This window comes from Ovis canadensis, chromosome 1, assembly GCF_042477335.2.
Source record: "Ovis canadensis isolate MfBH-ARS-UI-01 breed Bighorn chromosome 1, ARS-UI_OviCan_v2, whole genome shotgun sequence".
NCBI lineage: Eukaryota > Metazoa > Chordata > Mammalia > Artiodactyla > Bovidae > Ovis > Ovis canadensis.
Window position 1 is genome coordinate 224,613,448 of NC_091245.1, and position 22,039 is coordinate 224,635,486.

At 33.1% G+C, this 22,039-nt stretch overlaps 1 protein-coding gene across 1 annotated transcript in view; it reads left to right on the forward strand.

Annotated features, from left to right (window-relative positions):
- Positions 1–547: 547 nt before the first annotated feature.
- The window catches only part of BCHE (butyrylcholinesterase), a 75,932-nt gene continuing 54,440 nt past the window's right edge, over positions 548–22,039 (forward strand). The window contains exons 1-2 of the mRNA XM_069580375.1: positions 548–737; positions 7,109–8,633. Of these exons, the coding sequence (XP_069436476.1) occupies positions 623–737; positions 7,109–8,633 (1,640 nt within the window). The 5' untranslated portion in view covers positions 548–622. The remainder of the gene's footprint in view (positions 738–7,108; positions 8,634–22,039) is intronic.

Sequence of the window (22,039 nt, forward strand, 5' to 3'; positions counted from 1 at the left end):
GATTTTTATAGTTTTATCTATAGAATAATTAGTTTCCTATTTAATTTTTTACACTCCTTTATAACTTATATGTGAAGAAGGAAATGGCAACCAACCCCAGAACTCTTGCCTAGAGTATCCCATAGACAGAGGGGCTTGGCAGCCTACAGTCCATGGGGTGGCAAAAGTGAGTAGGACCCAACTGAGGGACTAAACAACAATAATAACATAGCTACGTTCTTGACACAGATTGAAGGTACAATTTCAACAACATTTCTTTAAAGCAACATATATATATTTAAATCAGAATCAGCATGAGAAAAATGTAGATTCCATAAAGGAGAATAAAACCTTAAAAGTTGTGGTAGTGTTTAAAAAAAAATGAAAACAAACGATTAAAAAAAAAAAAACCCTGTGTATTTTCTGTTCAATTTCAGCATCTGCTCTGTAGCTTTCTTTTTCTTCACTCTAGATGAGTGCCTGCAATCGTAAAACACGACTCCGGTAATACTTTTGTAAATGAATCACTACAGCATTCATACAATTAGCCTCTGAACAGATGTCAGAAAGTAAAGATCGGCCGCTTCTAGATCAAGTTGCCGCTGCCAACTCTCGCGAGCTTTGTCAGTAACTGTTGATTGTAATGTCAGTGCAGTCCAATTTACAGGCTGGAGAAGCAGCTGCATACTGCATTTCCCTGAAGTGTTATATGATTTCCACTCCTTGCAAACTTTATCATCTTTGTTGCAGTGAGTCGGGTAAGTTGCTCTGAATTTACGTCTTCCTATAGAGATGGAAGTTACCCTGAAGCTCATTCTGTAGGAGGAATGCGATCCCTTCACGTGTTTGTTGTGCCCCTTTGGTGCTCTGTGGGAGGCAGTCATTGGAAATGGGACAGATGAAGGGAGCAGCCACATACATCAAATCTTCTGATTATTCAGGGAACACAGACTGAGTTCATTTAACTGCTTACGGAAATAATGAATTTGTTCAACTTTGTATAAAGGACCGTGGCAGTTAATAGTATCACTGTAATGTATGTTCCTAATGCACCCTCTAAGGGAAAACATTTTATGCTGTGTTTTACATTTAAATGCTCTGTTTGGTGAATGTCGCCTTAAAAGAGTAACAGAAGTGTTTCTTGACCAATCTTACTCTATTTTTCTTTTCTTTTCACTATTTTTCTTTCTATTTTTCTGAAATGAATAGTTCTCTTATTGTCTGGTTTTACAGAGTACTTAACATTTTGCTATTTGAAACTTTAACAAAATCAATTTGCAAAGGAAAGGTCTAAGTTTGTTTTGTATAAAAGGAAAGATCTATTTCTTGATTTGATTTACAAACTTTTGTCTAGTTTGCCCTGTTTATTCTTTTTTAATATGTGTATTTATAGAAAAGTCTTTTACATTTGTTATTTTTATTATTATAGAAATAATAGCAAATGCACACTTTCTGCTCATCCTACAATTTTTTAAATCTACCTTTATTTTGATATCAATTCTTATTTCACCAGAGGATTAAGCATTGAGTTTTTATAAAACCATATGAATGATTAAAGGTGAACTGAAATGTGAACAAAATTATTTCACTATTTATGATTTCTATTTGTAATTAAAAAAAAACAAACTTGTCCCTTCCAACTTTTTATGAATATATTGCATGATAATAAACTCAGGAGTTACTGTTACTAGTCTGTATAATGCCTTCCATAATATGAGCTATCTCATAGCTATGATAAATATAATTATATGTCACTTATGTAGTTATTAAGGGTAAGCATGAGGTTTTAAAGAATGATTTTTACTTTAAATGACAACCTTTAGAATTCTCTGTGTGTTTGAAATGGAGTGGTCTTTTGGATGCAAATTATATTTCAAATTGAATTTTCAAAGTTCTGTTTTGTTCTTCTAGACATATTATTGTCCTTAGTTTTTTAATTATAAGAAAATATTTGGTGGAACTCCAAATGAAAATCTAAATATATTTATTTGAAACAAAAATTTGTAATATATAGTGGAACTATACATAACATTGTTCTGTAATTTCCAAGTCTCCTGTTAGCATATTTTCAGATTAAAAAAACAAACAAAAAAGAAAGCTAAAAAAAGAAAATATAGGGATCTACTCTATATTTCAGCTTTTAAAATATAAGCAAATGATATCTTATTTACAGATTTAATTTCTGCTTTGATTTATTCCTTGGTAACAATGAATAATGCATGCTTAAATTATATGTTGTCTTCATTTTAACGCTTTCTTGCCCAAATCTGCTCATTCTTATCAAAATTTAACTGTTCCAAATGAAGAATTATAAATGAATAGATGTCAACCTAAGAACAGATTGAACTTTGCAAGAAGACCCAAGATATCTAATATTAAATGTTTAAATTATTCACACAATAAAAAGTTTGTAAAATTTTTCCCTCATTGAGGAAAGTCATAGATCTGTGTTTCATACCTAATATAGTGTCTTCTATCTATACATCCTTTTAGTGTCTGTTGGGTATCTGAAGGATCCCTGGAAGACAATGGCGTAGTTTATAAACAGACTTCCTCAATTTCCCGCTTCACTTAGCCTACAACAAAACAAGCTTTTTAGGTTTGATATAAAGGCTCAGTTGTTTTAATTGGACTATCTACATTTTAGTGGCCCTTGTTCTAGACCATATTATCTAGATGGCTCTTTTCTTACCATTTTAACAGTCTTTATTTTTATATAGAAGTATATATTCTACTAAAACTTTTTTTAAATGACAAGAAAATTACATTCAGTGGAAACTATTAACAGGTTTTGCTTGACCATCCTTTAATAAGTCCTTGACTGCCCAATTATTTAGAAAATTTGGTTGATATCCAATTATGACAAATATATAGCAAATAAACAGCTTTTTGTACCAATAATTTTATTATACTCATACCTTATACCATTGCATACTTTTAAAACTAGTCAAGGAATTTTGATACTACTTTCAAAATTGAATTAAAAATACAAAAAGAAGAAAATAAATTTTTACATTTTTAATTTTGAAAGTTTTTTTTTTTAATTGAGAATAATTTCCCAAATTGCCAGTAGATTTTGATATCCTGGAGCATTTGATAATCTTGGAACACTATAGTATTCATTATTTTCCAGGTTTGTCTCCTTCCCCACTCCCATCAACTTTCTTTTGCAATTCCAAACAAAACTTCTGCCTTTAATCAAGTATTAAATATTATTACAATAAATTAGTTGATCTAAACTGAGTATTTCTAAATTCATTTACTCAGGTGTCCGTGGTATGAAAATTTACCCCATTCTTTGTGATAAACATGCTATGTATTCTCAGAATTTAAATTGTTTAATGTACCAGTAGTCAATTTGCAACAGAATTTATAGGATGAAATAAATGAAATTTTATTGAATACTTTAATTATTAACAAACACTTAGAGATACAGAGCAATAACATTTTTTAATCTCTTTTGTCTACTTTTTGATTGCTTAATCTTGTGATAATGTATATTAAACACATAAACATCTCTCAATGGTAAAACTACAGTGCAGCATTTAGGCTAGAGAATACTAGATTATGAAAAAAAAATTATTCTTACTTAAATAAAGGACTTCAGTGGCTCAGCAGTAAAGAATCCTCCTGCAATGCAGGAGACCCAGAGTTCAATCCCTGGGTTGGGAAGATCCCCTGGAGGATGGCATGGCAACCCACTCTAGTATTCTTGCCTGGAGAACCCCATGGACTGAGGAGCCTGGCAGGCTACAATTCATAGAGTCACAAAGAGTTCGACATGACTGAAGTGACTTAGCATGCATGTAAATAAATATAAACATATTAGCCTACACTAATAATAAGTATGCAAATAGAAGCATATGTTCATGTTAAAACCTAGATTTAATAATATAGTGTTTAAAATGTACTCCAACAGGTTAACACCAAGGTGAATTAGAATTATATTGCCATTCTTGCTGCAAACACAGACTTATATGATTGAATGTTACTAATTACATTATTTACAATTACAAGGTGTAAGTACTTATATTACTAATACCAAGGTGATGACTCATAGATATCACTGTTGAAAAAGAAAGATTATTATTCATGTAAATCATATTATATAACATTAAGTTCTACTTAGCACAAAATATAAATAAAAGCATACAAGTACTTATATAAATCAATTAAGTGACCTGGAATGTTATAACAACCTTTTAGATGTTATAGCAGCCTTTCATAATACATGCAATGAAAATTATTATATTTATTAATTACATACAAAAACAAAATATGTTGGTAGTAATTTTATATTCACTATGGAATAAAATTAATAAACAACAGAATGAAAGTTTGAAAACTATCAGAAACCAAAAATTATCCGGATTTGTTATATGGTTTATATAAACCAAACAAAAAGAATACAATCTTTATTAGACTCAGTAGAGATTGATTGAGCTAGGCCAAATGCCTACCTCCGATTTAGAAGAAATGTCTTAGGATTTATCAGAAGGGGGAAAAATAAAATTGTAGTATGTGTTAGCAGTATCTCTAAAACTCCTAACTCTCTGAAATATAAAATTTTATTAGAGTCAAATTTGCTACTGCTGCTGATATTTAGTCACTAAGTTGTGTCCAACTCTTTGTGACCCAATGGACTGTAGCCTCCCAGGTTCCTCTGTCCATGGAATTTCACAGGTGAGAATATTGGAGTAGATTGCCATTTCCTGCTACGGGGGATATTCTTGACCCGGGGATCGAACCAGGGCTCCTGAATTGGCAGGCAAATCCTTTACCACTGAGCCATCAGGGAAGCCTCAAGTGTCAAGTTTACAGGCATCTTTATATTACCATGTTGTTGCTGCTGCTGCTGCTAAGTCGCTTCAGTCATATCTGACTCTGTGTGACCCCATAGATGGAGCCCACCAGGCTTCCCCATCCCTAGGATTCTCCAGGCAAAAACACTGGAGTGGGTTGCCATTTCCTTCTCCAATGCATGAAAGTGAAAAGTGAAAGTGAAGTCACTCAGTTGTGTCCAACTCTTAGCGACCCCATGGACCGTAGCCTACCAAGCTCCTCTGTCCATGGGATTTTCCAGGCAAGAGTATATAGCATGACATTATATTTATTATTTTTATTTTAAAAATATATTTAATTTGACTATAATATCTAAATTTCATAATAGTATATATACAGTGTTAAAATATTGTATACTTTGATAGTATATTTTATTGGTAATAACACAGAGTCATTTATTTCAAAATTGAGAGCATAAAAAATCTCATGGCTTGATTTCTTAAAGCCTTACTATTATAGCAATCATTATGTATAAATATGTATATATATATGCATAAACATGCAGATATAAGTAGAATTAGAGATAAATATATATAAATATAGACATAGCCATAATCATAGACAGAGACAGAGATAGTAGTAGAAATGGATATACATCTATAAGTACTGTACACTGAACAAAATAGTGTATACAATGGATTAGTTTATTCATATATTTTGGGGGATCAAAAAATACTTGTTGGTTACTAACTGTCCTGTGAGCAGTGGTGAATGAGGCTCATTAACTATGAGGATCATAGATCTAAGACAGTTATCTTAATAGGTAGTGCCTAAATCACTGCCTTCTAAGACATTCTAAAATTTAAGAAAAAAAATAAAAAATCTAATACAAATTCTCAGTGCTCACAGGATTAGTTTCTTGGACACATAGTTTGGATTTATTATTACACTCTCAAAACATAATGAAGAAAACATTTTGTACATGTATAGAACTTTGCTATTGTTTTACGGATGAGAATAAGTGTTTGTATTTGCCAATTTTAATCAGATTTTCTTTTTTTTCTCAGTTGTATAAAGATATTAATTCTTTCAGATGATATCTGCATTACATTTTTCTATCCTTTGTCACTTAGAGTTTCAGAATGTGATTTAAATTTTTTATTGAAAAGAAACTCAACTGTGCATTATGAATTTTTAATAAAACTTTGATTTCTCCGAATGTTCTTTTCATATTATTAAATAAATATTATTTCATGAAATGTCAAATAGTGATGATTTGGTAGGTATTAAAGATTACTGGTGCTTCCCCTGCTTTTCCCAGTAATTCCTCAATTTTAATCCTCTGATTTCACTGTCCACTACCAAAATATAAGCAAATCTGACCATGCTAACACATTTAACCTCCCTAGTTGCATATGCTTTAATAAATTAACAGATTAAGACATGTATTGAGTCATCTCTAAGTGTAAAATTTCTTCTAAATTGATTTCTTCATCCACACAGTACATTATCAGTCAGTCTCTTCACTGACAATATAATTTAGGTTAAAAAATCCTTCATGGTTATTCGGTTCCAGAGGACTGGTATACATACAATCTTCTCTATCTAATTTTTCTGGTAGACCTTTATAGTGGTAGCAGATTTGTCTGTTTTCACAATTTGTAGGATTAATGGCAGCTATTGTATTTATTTTTTTACTTAACATTTTATGAATTGCTTGTCCAAATTATCTTCTGACCTTAAACTATGCTTATAATTGTACAGAGGAAAAAACCACTAAGGCAAAAAGGACCCCAGATGGGACTGTGGAAACAGAAAAAGACAGTAATAGAAGTCTGAAGATCCTTAGAGTTTCTTAACCTACTTCACAGCTCTGTCAAGAGCCAGTCAGCCATGATTAGAACTGTATATATTCCAGAGAATATGTGAGTTTGTATTTCTTCCTCTAACCAAGGTAGAAATTTAATCTACTATATCTGTCATAAATAGACTGCCACTAAATGCCTGGGTAAAGTCATACACACACACACACACACACACACACACACATGCCTTGGACAAATTTTCTCCTTAAAATACTAAATCTCTCTTTCTTACAGAGGTTTGTAAATGAATCTCTTCAAATTGAAATCATTTCTTTTTCCTTTTCCATTTCACTCATTTCTTTCTTAAATTGAAAACTGAAGTATGTCCAACAATTTTCTTTTGTTTGTAGCAGCAAGAGATTAATTAGTTTTCATAATTTACAGGATTAATAAGAACTGCTAAATTTTAGTTAATTATCATCAATAAAATATAACATTAGATGCATGGAGCTGTTGAAACTTCCTGCTTACCTTTCTTGCAGAAACCAATATGCAGAGCCGGAGTACAGTCATATACCTCAGATTTGTCTTATGGTTCCTTCTGCTCTGGGTACTCTTTGAGAAGTCACACACTGAAGAAGACATCATAATTACCACCAAGAATGGAAAAGTCAGGGGGATGCGCTTGCCAGTACTTGGTGGCACAGTAACAGCCTTTCTTGGAATCCCATATGCACAGCCACCTCTTGGTAGACTACGATTCAAAAAGCCACAATCCTTGACCAAATGGCCTGATATTTGGAATGCCACAAAATATGCAAATTCTTGTTATCAGAACACAGATCAAAGTTTTCCAGGCTTCCTTGGATCAGAGATGTGGAACCCAAACACTGACCTCAGTGAAGACTGTTTATATCTGAATGTATGGATTCCAACACCTAAACCAAAAAATGCTACTGTAATGATATGGATCTATGGTGGTAGTTTTCAGACTGGAACATCATCTTTGCATGTTTATGATGGCAAGTTTCTGGCACGGGTTGAAAGAGTTATTGTGGTTTCAATGAACTATAGAGTAGGTGCCCTTGGATTCTTAGCTTTACCAGGAAATCCTGAGGCACCAGGGAATGTGGGTCTATTTGATCAACAGTTGGCTCTTCAGTGGGTCCAAAAAAACATAGCAGCCTTTGGTGGAAATCCTAAAAGTGTAACTCTCTTTGGAGAAAGTGCAGGAGCAGCTTCAGTTAGCCTTCATTTACTTTCTCCTAAAAGCCACCCGTTGTTTACCAGAGCTATTCTGCAAAGTGGATCTTCTAATGCTCCTTGGGCAGTGACATCTCTTTATGAAGCTAGGAACAGAACATTGACTTTAGCTAAATTTATTGGTTGCTCTAGAGAGAATGACACTGAGATAATCAAATGTCTTCGAAATAAAGAGCCCCAGGAGATTCTTCTTCATGAAGTGTTTGTTGTCCCCTATGGTACGCTCTTATCAGTAAATTTTGGTCCCACTGTGGATGGCGATTTTCTCACTGACATGCCAGACACACTACTCCAACTTGGACAGTTCAAAAAAACCCAGATCTTGGTGGGTGTTAATAAAGATGAAGGGACAGCATTTTTAGTATATGGTGCTCCTGGTTTCAGCAAAGATAACAACAGTATTATAACTAGAAAGGAATTTCAAGAAGGTTTAAAAATATTTTTTCCAGGAGTGAGTGAGTTTGGAAAGGAATCGATCCTTTTCCACTACATGGACTGGTTAGATGATCAGAGAGCTGAAAATTACCGAGAGGCCTTGGATGATGTTGTTGGCGATTATAATATCATATGTCCTGCTTTGGAGTTCACCAAAAAGTTCTCAGATATGGGAAACAATGCATTCTTCTACTATTTTGAGCACCGATCCTCCAAACTCCCTTGGCCAGAATGGATGGGAGTGATGCATGGTTATGAGATCGAATTTGTCTTTGGTTTACCGCTGGAAAGAAGAGTTAATTACACAAAAGCTGAGGAAATTTTTAGTAGATCCATTATGAAACGCTGGGCAAATTTTGCAAAATATGGGTAAGTGCCAATTTTTGTAATTGTTCTTGTTTGTTTTGTTTTGCTTAGCTTTGCATGGTTCCCTGTGTAGACTTCATTCAAGGTACAGAAACATTTTGATTATTTGTTCTCTTCACACTTTAAGCTGGTTTTGTTTTTCATTATGTAGTACATTTCAGTTCCTTGCATCTGAGTGCTTAAAAGAAATAATCAAAGAACTTTTATGAAAAATATTTTCTGATTTCATTTCCATAGCAGCATAAAGTACTTTAACAACATTCGCCAAAGTTTGTATGGAACTAGATGTCCACCTTGCGAACAAGATATCCACCTTGTCAAGTATTTTTCAGCGTAAAGGTTCACAGCGTTCACATGTTTAAGAAGGAGCAGGAATATCTCTCTTTTGCTTGTGCTCTTAAGCAGTGGCACACTGTTACCTGATGTACAAAGAAAGACATACCATCACAGGAAAATCAAAGGGCAGGATGGTGTTAGGGTTGGCCCTCACATTATTCAAAATACAGAATTTGACATTTTATCAATTTTTTTTTATTCCTTAATATGTTTGTTCAGAGGTTTTAGGTAACCTTTGTTGAACAAGAGTTGCAAGGCTCATCTTGTTTAGCTAAGCGGTTTTATACTTGAGTAGTCACAAGGGTGACATTACATAATAAGAGATGCTACAAAAGAACATATTTTCCCTCATATGTTACAAATATTGTGATATTATCTCTTCAATAGTCAGAGAAAAATGCTCTTTTAATATCAATATATTTTCTATTTTTAAATACTTCATGTGTATAAAAAATAAGGATTCTGTAATAGTGTGTAACCTCAAATTGAATTTTATACACTGAAACAGTTTGTATCAGTGAGTTTAACCAAAGAAATAAAAATTGGGGCACCTCTTTTTTGAAACATGCTTACAGAAACTCACAAATTGATTGATGCATTAATCCAATCTGTCATCCTATCTTTATAATCAAAAAGAATTTTGGGAGTGATTTTCTTTCTGATTTTCTTTTCCATCCTCCATTTAGAATTCATTATGTTGATGCTTCATGTTATTATTGGTATTTTTCTACAAAGTACCTGTATTTTATAATTCCTCTCAAAATGTTTTGACACTTATTCACTGTATATAAGGCTAAAACTCTTCCATCTGGCATTAAGATGCTTCTGTAACCTTGCTACAACCCGTTCTCCTCAGTAGCTGTTTCCTTGGTAGAGGAGATATCTCATGAATATCAAAGATTTCAAGTTTAACTACACCTTAGAGCCTGTTCTTGCTGTGTGCCCTGTTTAGAAAATTTACCTCTCTCCTTTGTAATGATACAAGTCCTACTATTGGGTTAAGTTTTGACCAATTACATGTTACATACAGAGTATCTTTAATTCTAAAAGTAGTAATTGCTTCAGACCTGTTTTACACTCTCAGAGAAACCATTGACAGTCATGTAAATTAGACTAAGAACTAACTTCTTGAAAGAGAAGTTATGGTTTTATTGTATACTTATTGAAGTACTGACATTGGTGTATGTTCCACTTAAATATTTAGATTCAGTAAGAACAAGTTAAACGTTTTTTTTTTTTTAAGATATGTAAGCTATTATCTGTAGCTGTACAATATGTTACACCTTCTCAACATCAGCCTAAATTTCTGCTTAACAAGGAACATCTTATTTCTAGAGCTGCTTTAGAATTATGTATATTTCATTCTGTTCTCTCCCTCAAGGCTTTAATCCACATTGAATCACTTGAGTATGTTTTTAATTCTGTCTGACAATTCTAGAAATTATAAATATTTTAAGGGGACTATTAAGGGAATTTAAGGGAAACATCAATATTTCTTCAAATTATTGATGCCTATAATTTTTAAAAGACTTTATATCTTACATGTTTAAATCATCAAGAAATATATATTTTCTTATTTCACAATGGAGAACACTGAGAACCAGGTGAAGTAATGGTCATATCTATGGAAAATGAGTGTAACAGGTCAAAGAAGAGAATATTTGATACTTAATAGAATAAAAGATTGTATAATCCTAATTTACTTATATGATTAGCATATTTTAATAGGAAATAAATGAATGTTGACAAATTTTGATTATAATAGTAAATTCATATGAACAAGATTAAAACCATAAAGATTAAAGTAAACTTTTTAATGTAGTTCAGCTGTAGATACCACTCAGCAAGATACCATTTTAACCAGTGAGTTTCTTTATAGTCCATGCTTGCACAGTTAGACAGAGATAATAATATATCATATGTGTTGAGATTTGACTTGATGGCAAACATAATGTTAATCTCCTGGTGTGCACTATATTTTTTCAAAGTATACCTATGTAATAAATACAGAAGCTTAGAATGATTAAATAAACTCCATGATAACAAATTTGGTTTAAGTGTCAGGTTTGGAAATTCACTCACATTCATTTGCCCGCAAACATGATGTTTGATGTTCTCTTCCCAGGGAGATGCTCCCCCTTGGTTTGCCTCCACTCCCAGTACCAAGGACATTTAGCAATATCTGGAATTATTTTTGAGTATCACTTCTGGAACTGGTGTGGGCTGCTAGCTATATAGAGGCCAGGGATGCTGCCAAACTTCTTACAATGCTCAGGATAGTCCCCCAGCAACAAATTATTCATTCCAAGTGTCGGTAATGCCTAGATTGGGAAACATCAGATTTTTACTCCCATATAACCCCAAAATCACACATAAAGAAAGTAAAAGGTAGAAATAAGAATTGTAATTATCATTCAGGAAAGTGAATTTTCAAGTACATGGTTCATAAAATGTTTTAATGAATTTTTCTCCTTAAAGAATGTTTAGTATACATTATATTTCTTATTAGGACTAAGTTCAAAATAATTTTGAAATTTTCTTTGTGATATTTTATTTTCCCAATGGGTTGTTTAGTAGTCTTTTATTTAACTTTTAGCTATTTGGATAATTTCTAGATAGTTTGTTGTGGCTTTTTAATTTAATTCAGTTCTAGTTAGAGACTCTACTCAAGATTTTCCGGTTTGAAATATACTGAGAATTATTTTATGACCCAGAATATGATTCATATGGGTGATTACTTTATGTGCTCTCGAAAAGAATGCATGTTCTTTTGGTATGATATGTTCTGTAAATTAATTAGTCCATGGTTTCTCAGGTGTTCTAATATTTTTGTCTACTTATTTTAAATACTGCGAGAAGGGTATTAACATCTTTCACTATAATTGTGATTCTGTTTATTTCTCCACTTAATTCTACTAATTTTCCTTTTACTATTTTAAATTTGTATTATTAATTCTGTGCACATTTAGGATTATGTATTCCTGATTAGTTGACTTTTATCATTTTGAAATGTCTCTGTCCTGAAATTGTCTTTGCCTAATATTAAGATAGATACATCAAGTTTCTCATAATATGTTTGCACAATATATTTTGTTCCATCCTTTTACTCTAGCTCACCTAATTAAAAAAAAAAAAAAAAAAGAGAAAGAAACCTTTCTTAGATTTAGCATGATTAACCCAATTGGCATTTAGTATAATTATCAATGTGTTTTGTTTAAATCTACCATCTTGCTATTTTTAATCCATCCTTCTTATTGCTCCTTTGCAACTCTTTCTTCTTTAATGTTTACGCTATTGTATTTTTTTTTTTTTATGGATGTTTAGTTTGTCTTTATGGAGAAGGCAATGGCAACCCACTCCAATACTCTTGCCTGGAAAATCCCATGGACGGAGAAGGCTGATGGGCTGCGGTCCATGGGGTCACTACGAGTCGGGCACGACTGAGGTACTTCACTTTCACTTTTCACTTTCCTGCACTGGGGAAGGAAATGGCAATCCACTCCAGTGTTCCTGCCTGGAGAATCCCAGGGACGGAGGAGCCTGGTGGGCTTCCGTCTATGGGGTCGCACAGAGTCGGACATGACTGAAGCAACTTAGCAGCAGCAGCAGCAGCAGCTGTTTGTCTTTAATTTTTTCCCCAGTGTTTGTTTTAACACTAAAATTGTTTCACTTATAACTATCTACTTAAAGTTAATACTGACCTACTTTGCTGACATTTCCCACTTTCTGAACAATTCATGCTTCCTATTTTCCATTTCACTCTTAACTACTTCACAACTGTAAGAAATTAACAATAAAGTTTCATGTACTCTCCTCATTTTTATATTTCCCTATGTTTATGCAACGTATAATATAAAATATCTCTTAAAATTGTATTTGTTTTTTACAAGTTATATTAATGTAAATTCATAAAATAAAAAGCAGAGTCTTTTATGTTTACTTGTGTCTTTAGTGGGGTTTCCCTGGTGGCTTAGATGGTAAAGAATCTACCTGCAGTTTAGAAGACCTTTATTCCATCACTTGGTTGGGGAGATTTGGAGAATGAAATGGCAGTCCACTCCAGGATTCTTGCCTGGAAATTTCCACGGGCATATACCATTTCCAGTATTCTTGATCCTTCCTATGGATTCTAATTGTCATCTGGAATTGTTTTCCTTTGTGCTAAAAAACATCCTTTAGAATTTCTCATTGGCAGTTTGAATAGTTACAGATCCTCTCAGCATTTTTTTTTTAATCTGGAGATACCTTTATTTTCCTTCAATTGAATGATTTTTTTTTTAAAGATAGATTTCTGGTTTAATATTTTTTTTCTTTTTCTTTCATCAGTTTAAAGATATGTTCCATTATCTTCTTGTCTCTTCAGTTCTGATGTAAAGTGAACTTTTATTTGTATGATTGTCTTCTCTATACAATGTAAAAAATTTTTTTCCTCTGGTTGATTTCAAAATTTCCTCTTTATCTTTGGTTTCAATTGTTTATCCATGGTATTTCCAAGAATGATTTCTTTGTCTAGGGATTTTGTCTTATTTTGTTTTTGTCTGATGTTTGCTAAGCTTTTTCTCAGTAATTTTTAATATCACATTTGAGAAAATTTGTATCAGTATTCCATCAAATATTATTTATGCCCCATTCTTACTCTCATCTCCTTCTGGAACTCCAACTATACATGCACTAGATTATAAATTTTGTCCCACAGGTTACTAAGCTTCTGTTGTCTTTTCTGCACATTTCCAAATTAGATACATTTTAAAATTTTCTCTACAAGCTCAATGACTTTTTCTATTATCTCCAATCTGTGATTGAAGGTAACCAATGAATTTTTTATTTCACTTATTTTAGTTTTCAGATTTAATTTTTTCAGTAGTTTCATTATTTTGCTGAGTTCCTTCCTGTTTTCTATTTAGATATTATTCTTTAAGTTCCTGAACATATTTAAAATAGCTGCTTTAAGTTGTTCATTCAATATCTAGTTGATAGGTTCATGTACTGTTTTCCTATTTTTTTGCATGTCTAGAAATTTTTACATTTGTACTAGACTTTGTGGATGATATAACAGAAATTCTATATTATTTTAGCCTTCTCTGAAGAATATATGCTTCCACTGAATGATGGTTGTTTGCTTTTAATTTTACCGAACAGTTCAATTAAGGGATGTGTATATACTTCAATTTGTCTGAAGCATGTGTAGACTTGGTTTTATATTTTGAGTGAATCCATGAAAGGTCCAAAATATTTTATAGACCCTTTAAGTTGACAGAACTTAAACTAATGTTTGTTTTCACTGAGGATGTTACAGTTACCTGTTTTGTGTCTATTAGAGTGGAGATAGTGCTTCCAATGTGGTGCAGTGGTAAAGAATACACCTGCCAGTGCAGGAGATGCGAGATCCGCAAGTTCAATCTCCTGGGTCAGGAAGATCCCCTGGAATAAGAAACGGCAACCCATTCCAGTCTCGTTGCCTGGAGAATCCCATAGACAGAGGAGCCTGGCAGGATGCAGTCCATGGGGTCGCAAAGAGCCAGGCATGGCTGAGTACACACACACACCATGGTAGAGATAGACTGGGTCTCCTTACTCTGAAGTTATGGCCTTCCACTCAGCTGGCCTGCATATTAACGAGATGAAAGCAAAGTGTTGACAACATTATACTAGTTATTCACTCTTCAGCTGTCCCATCTCTTCTGCTCTCAGCCATGCAGTCTTTTCTCTCTATTCCCAGCCTCTCATGTTCTTGCTCTGAATCTATTCAGCCCAGGCCTCAGCCAAAGATGTTTAGGGAGACCTGTCCTAAAAATTCTAGCTACTTCAATACCCCAGCATTCTTATTTCTGTTTTTTCGCCTCAGTGAGGCTACTGTACTTTGCTTAGGTTCAAGCTCCCTACATCTTGGACAGCCAATTATCTTCATGTGAGTAACCACAGTAAACACGGCCTCACCTTGAAGTTCCTCTTCTCTCAAATAACATAGACTTATGTTGCCTGTTATCCAGTTCCTGAAACTCGTCATTTTATTTTTTTGCCTTTGGTCCAGTATATACTTGTTTATGGTGGGACAGTTAATCCAGTTTCAATTATTCCATCATGGATGACAATGAAAGCCCAACCCCATTTGTATTTCAAGAGAATCTTAACCTTTATGTATTTCATTCAGGTCCATGAAATTCATTTTTCCAGTTACTTTAAAAACACTTGTCAATTTCCAAGATATAGGTTAAGAAAAACTTTTAAAATTTCATTTCTTTGCAAAAATAAAGAAAATGTTATCCTGTGAAAGCACTAAATAGTATTTGAATTTGGTATCTTTAGTTGAATGGTTTGAAATTCCTTATAAAATGTATACAAACTTAAGCCTTAGCTAGTTGGAATTACTGTCTATATGCATTTTGCTTGCTTTTGCTTTTCCCTCAATCCCATCTCTAAAAATGAATTTAAATCTAGATCCAAATAGCAGGCATGTGCATCACACCCAGTATCCTATAATAGGAGACATTAAAATGTCAATATAACATATATATATCCATCAGTTATTCATCTAGTCAATACCTTGATGACCAATAGATTAGATTAACCAGCACTTAATGATGTATCTTCAGCACTACCTCAGTGATACAGGAAATTGGGGAAATCAAACTTGATTTGTCAAACAGACCAGAACAGCTAAAGGAGGAATATAAGCCAAAATACAATTAGTCGTATAATGTCAGATAGAGGATCGTTATTTCTCCTGCTGCTGCTAAGTCGCTTCAGTCGTATTCCTGGACCCCTCCAACTGCCTCCTGCTGCTGCAGAGCAGCATTTGTTTACTGTGTTCTCTCTGGGTGCTATTTTCAGAATTCCTCCAGGGCACAGCCTCAAGTAGAGCTATTCACAGTGCAGTTACATAGCCTTCCCCATCATAAGTGATAGCCCTGATGTGTCCAGTGTTAATCTTACTAGGGATCCTTTGTGTATAACCTAAGTCAAGTTACTTAACATCCCTTACTATGTTTTCCTATCTGAAAAAATGAGGTTATAAATATACCTCCCTTATTGACACGTTGAAATAAACCTTATCATTGACAGGAAACTGCATTCCTCTATTTCATTAAAAAAATTCTGTTTTTCCCCTACCAAGCATAAACTACTTCAATCTATTCTTATCTAAGTTTAAACTTGACTTCCTCCCCTAAATGTACAATTGTTTAACTTCCTGGCTTAGCATTAGTCAAGTTTTCAAACAAATAAAGGTAAACTACAAAATTGAGGCAATTAAGTTTCTTCTGTCTCTTTGGTGAGAATTTGTTTATTCAGGATCCTCTAAATTGGTTAATGTTTCCTAATACTTTTTTTCCAGAAATAAATGGTATGACACAAATACTTTTTGTCCTATTTTGATGTCATGAAACCAAAAAGTTATTTAGCAAAGTATTTTTAGTAATCTCACAGCAGTATACTGATGTTATCCTCATGTGTCTTATTTATTTACTATTTATTCCCTTCAACTTTTTTACATAGGAATGAAAATATATTACTAAACTTTCAGTCCCCTGGTTTACTGATCTGTATAAAATAAATATGAACAGTGCGTGACATTTGTCCTGGAAAGCAGGTGAGATTAAATGAATGCTGAGTCATAATTTCTTAGTGCATAAGATTATTTTGAATAATTGTCAGAATTTAAAATAGGCTTGCCTCTGTGTATTAAATTGTAATTACAACCATCAGAAATTTACAGATTTGCCAAGTTTCTAAAATAATGAACTTTATAGCTATATCCCAGATATATATAAGATGGGTATTACACATGTACTTCCATATCTTCCTTATACTAGTAGGAATATGCTTATTTTCTAATATTTATATAAAGTTGATTTAATAATATTTAGTTTTTAATAGGTGTATTTCTCTTGTTTTTACATATATATGACACAAGAAATAAAGTAATTGAAACAACACTTCAATTCCAGTTAGTTTTTAAACAAATCTGTTTTCTTTGTATGTTCTCTTTCTCATCTCCTGGAATCATTTTATATTTTTATAAAGGTAATAGGAAAACTGAAGAAAAGTTAAAAAGAAAATGTTAGTGGAGAACTGGTGCCCCTTTATTCTAATTCTCTGTATAGAGATTTAGCATATATCTGTTCTCATTTGATAGAGTTCATATCCTGTCACCAAGAAATTAATTTTAAAATTACACTTGAGTTTATTTTTATTATATTTTTCAACTTGAAATAAATATTCTAGAACTTAATTACAATATACCTCTTGTGAAGCGATTTCTTAAATATACTAAAAGGGTAGCAGTTGAAGATAGTTTTAAAGTGGACAGTACAATTAAACTGACAAGGTATGAAATACATTTATGCTATTATTAGAATGAAAATTTGTTGAAATGATGACATTATCTAACATTTTCTGATGAGAAGAATATGGTCCATAGAAGAATAGTGAATTGGAGCTAATAGGTGACAGAACAAAGATTAACTGTGACTCAAGACTATTAACTTTCATTTCCTTCTATTATCCATTCACCAGGCTGCCTTCACCATGAATTATTGAAAGCAGTCATTAAACAGGCTTACAAAATGCATTTGGTTACAAAGTTATAATTTTAACATGTTAGCATGCTGATACTTGCCTGGATAATGTTACAGAGGTAAGGACAGAGAATAAACTAAAATTAAACATCATGACATGCACAGACAAGTTTAAGTTTGTGAAAGACTCATCTGGCCATCTAGTCCAATTATTATCAGGCTTGTAATTAGATTTTTTGACAGATAATAGTTCATGTGGCTTCCAGAGTGAGAGAAAAAGTCCTTGCCCTCCAGTTCTATAATTATTTGTGATGCCTTATCATAATTAACTTAACTGAAACATTTTGAAGACTTTACAAAGAGGTCAGGGTTCAGATCCTTTGGGATTTATTTTATTGTTATCATGAACGCATCAATGTTGTGTCACTTCAAATACTTTTCTCCCCCTTAGGAATTAGTTGAGGAATTAGTTGGGAATAAAACAATAAATGTTGTCTGCAATATTCCTAAAAATACCTTAGTTTAACAAATATATATGTAGGTGAAATATATATACATATATATGCATTAGGTGAAGGTCACTCAGTCATGTCTGACTCTTTGTGACCCATGGACTGTGTATTCCATGTAATTCTCCAAGCCAGAATACTGAAGTGGGTAGCCTTTCCCTTCTCCAGGTGATCTTCCCAATCCAGGGATCAAACCCAGGTCTGCCACATTGCAGGCAAATTCTTTACCAGCTGAGCCACAAGGGAAGCCCATTTTTGCGTTAGTGTAACCTATTTGAAAAGGAAGAATTATGTCGCATGACAACTTAAAATGTACATAAGATGACGTGTAAACTGTTCAGAGTGCAGTCATATTTTGCCATCAGTGACAGTGGAATGAAAAGGAGAAACCAGAATCCCCAAAGAGCTACTACATCTACAAAAATGTTTGACTAAGTGTTTTGAAGTACTGTAGTATTTTAAGGGAGCTCATTAAAACATGGAAAATCATATTTATGTTATAGGATCAATTTACTTAGAAATAGATGAATGTGATTTGTTCTCTGAGTTTGCCCAAAATTTTTGTGTATTTGTAAAAATTATAATATTCAATCTGCCTGTAAATCTTAAATTCAATCTGAAATTAGAATCATTTTTTAAAAGTCAAAATCATATTTTCAGGAATGTACATATAAATGCAGTACTTCAAAGGATGTGTCAGATAGAAAATAACAACTTCAAAAAAAACAAAATGTGGCTTTAAATATTTTGTTGTTTAAAATACTATATTTTTCTGACTGTTCCAAAATCAGAAATTATTAAAATGTGTTTGGTTAGACTGATAAGTTCCAAGAAATTATTCTTGGTGCAGTTTTTCTCCCAAGTCATTAACACTCAAGATCAGAGTTAACAAGCATAACTCCACTCTCTTAAATTTTCAGCATGTTAATAGCTCTCTTGGACACCTTCACATTAACACGATAAATACTATTAACCTGATGAGATAATCTGTAGTTTTTTTATACATGAAATGTTAATATTAACTTTTCCACAGACCTCTGTTATATAAAAGCAATTTAATCTTTATCTTATGCAAATTAAATTTAATTACTTTTGATGTATCATTCTTTATGAATTGATACATAATAATATCTGTCTTATGACTAGATTTAAAAATACTAGTTATGAATTATATTTTTATCTGATAAACCATTATAAAACAATAATACAATTATATCAAAAGTGTTAGAATTTCATATTTTTCTTAAAAACCATAATGCCAAACATGCTTTTGCTGGTTTTGTGTTTATGGAAATAGGAAAAATTACACATTTTATGAAACTCCTTATAATAAAAGTTTGCATCTTTTATAGACCTACTAATCACAAGTTAATATTGTTTGTTTAGATAAGTCATTATGTTGATTGGTTTATTCATTCTTCCGCTTAGTCATTCAACAAATATTAACATATCTGAAAGCTTATATGAACCAAGTATTACTTAGGTAATACGAATACAGTAGTCATCAAAATATACCCAAGGAAAGAAAGAAAGGAAAAGCAAAACATTGGAGAGGAAAAAAAAAAAAATCCCAGAGAAAGTTTCTACCTTCAGGGGCCATACAAATAACTTTAACTAGTTTGGAGACTTTGGTAACTACCAATGCATCCAGGAAAGCCCAGGTGGTGCAGTGGTAAAGAATGCATATGCCAATGCAGGAAATGCAAGAGAAGTGGCCTGGGTCAGAAAGATTCCCTGAAGAGGGAAATGGCAACCCAGTCCAGTATTTTTGCCCAGAAAATCCACGGAGAGGGGAGCCTGATGGGTCCATGGAGTTGCAAAGAGTCAGACATAACTGAGCTCCATTCACACACTTATGTTTGATGACCCCTTTATACCTCTTTGTTATTCATAGAAATCTTTGACTCCTTATAGTTAAAATATGAATCTATTAAACACAGATCATAAAGATGAAAATGATAAAGACATGAAGCTAAAAGAAACTCCATTTTAAAAAGTCAGAATGTGAGAAGGAACTACCTAATTCTACAAATTGATTGTTGGAATCAAAGAATCCCTAAGTTCCCTGAAGGAATAATAAGAAAATAAAATTATCAAGCTTATTTAGAGATATACATTTCATTTTAGATTAAAAAAAAAAGCAAAAACCGTGTACCTTAATGAGCTAGCAAGAATTAAACTGACCATCGTGAAAGCAGAAGAAAAATGGCTTCATTTCTCAAATCTGAACAGCTATCTCAATCTCTCTTTTGAGTGCATCATTGATGATTTCAAATGCACATAGAAAAAAAATAATAGAAGGACAAATATATAATAAAATTTTATATTGACCAGAGTTCTGAAAAAATATTAAGCATAATTAGGGACCTAGAGCCTGACGTGAATGGAATGTGATGATATTTGTAGGATTGCCATGAAAAGTCTCTCACAAAGTTATATTAGAGTGAAATGACAGAGTTAATCATGTGGATTTCCAGGAGGAAAATGTGATGTCAGTATCTTGGGAATAAATTTTCTCCAGAGAAAAAGCAGCAAGGACATGCCCTAAGACTGAAATATTTAGGATGTTGCAATTCCCAGGTGGCTCAGTAATGCATCTACTGGTCCAATGCAGGAGATGCCAGAGACACAGGTTCAGTCTCTGGGTTGGGAAGATTCCCTGGAGCAGGAAATGGCAACCCCTCCATATTCTTGCCTAGAAAATTTCACAGACAAAGGAGCCTGGTGGGCTACAGTCCGTGGGGTCACAAAGAGACATGGCTGAGTGACTGAACACAGACACAAGCTAACATAGAAAAAGCTGGAAAGCAAGTCTATGTGAAGGTAAGTGGTGAAAGGCAAAGTCCTAGAAGTACAGAGGGTCAAGATATATAAGATTTGGTGCTTAGACTGATTTTCTGGAATCTACTCTGAATGAAATGATAAGCCATGGGACATTTGGGGCAATTGAGTGGCATAAGTTGACTGAAACTTTATAAGCATCTCTCTGACTGGTAGATAAATAAGGGTGAAACAGGGAGAGGAGCTAGGGGAGTCCTATTAGAACAACCCAGGTGATGTCTTGAATTGAGTATAACTGGGAAGGACTGTCAGGACATATTTTGAAAGATCTGATAGGATTTGCTGACTGGATGTGCATATGAGAGAACAAGTGGAGAAGAGGATGAACCAAGGTTTTCAATCTGAGTCACTAGAAGAACAGAGCTGCTGTTTTGTGAGATAGGGATGACTGTGTAGGATAGTGGTTGAGATTGTGTGATCAAAAGTGCTGATTTAAACATTTTAAATTTAAGGTGCCTATTCTGTAGACACCTGGAGCAAAAAAAAAAAAAAAAAAAAGCTATTCTGACACTGAAGTCTGAAATTCAAGGGAACAGTAGAAGTTAGAGATCTAAACTTTGTACATAATAGCATTAAAATGATATTTAGAGCTGCCAAATTATATCATTTATGGAGGCAGATATCTGAGCTCTTCAGAGATTTGGAGGAAAAGAGTAACCATCAGAGGGAATGAGTAGCCAATGAGTCAGACAGACAACTAGGAGAACAAGATATCTCCCAAGACCAATAAAGAAAGAATTTCAAGGAGGGTATAGATATCCGCATCAAACATAGGATAAGTATAAGGGAAACTATATGAAACTGTATATATAGGCTTGTGGGTTTGGAATTATGGAGGTTATTGGTGAGTGACAAAGATACCTGATGTTTTGATGAAAACATAGAAACTAAAATCTTAGTGGAAAGCCGAAAAACAATGAGAGGAAAATGATTAGAAATTGAAACTTGATTCATCTTTTTTAAGAACTTTACTCTTAAGGGGAACTGAATCTGGGGATATGAGAATAAGAGCAAACAGGAGGGTTTTTGATTGTTTTTGTTTTTTTTGTGGTAAATATTGCAACATGTTTGTGTGTTGATGGAATGGTATAGTGATTAATGTGACTAATTTTGTTTTATGTCAGCATCATAACCATCTACCTAATTTTACTCTTTTATTTATTTTCTTCTGAGAAAACAATGCAGTTAAATACAATGCATACCCTTT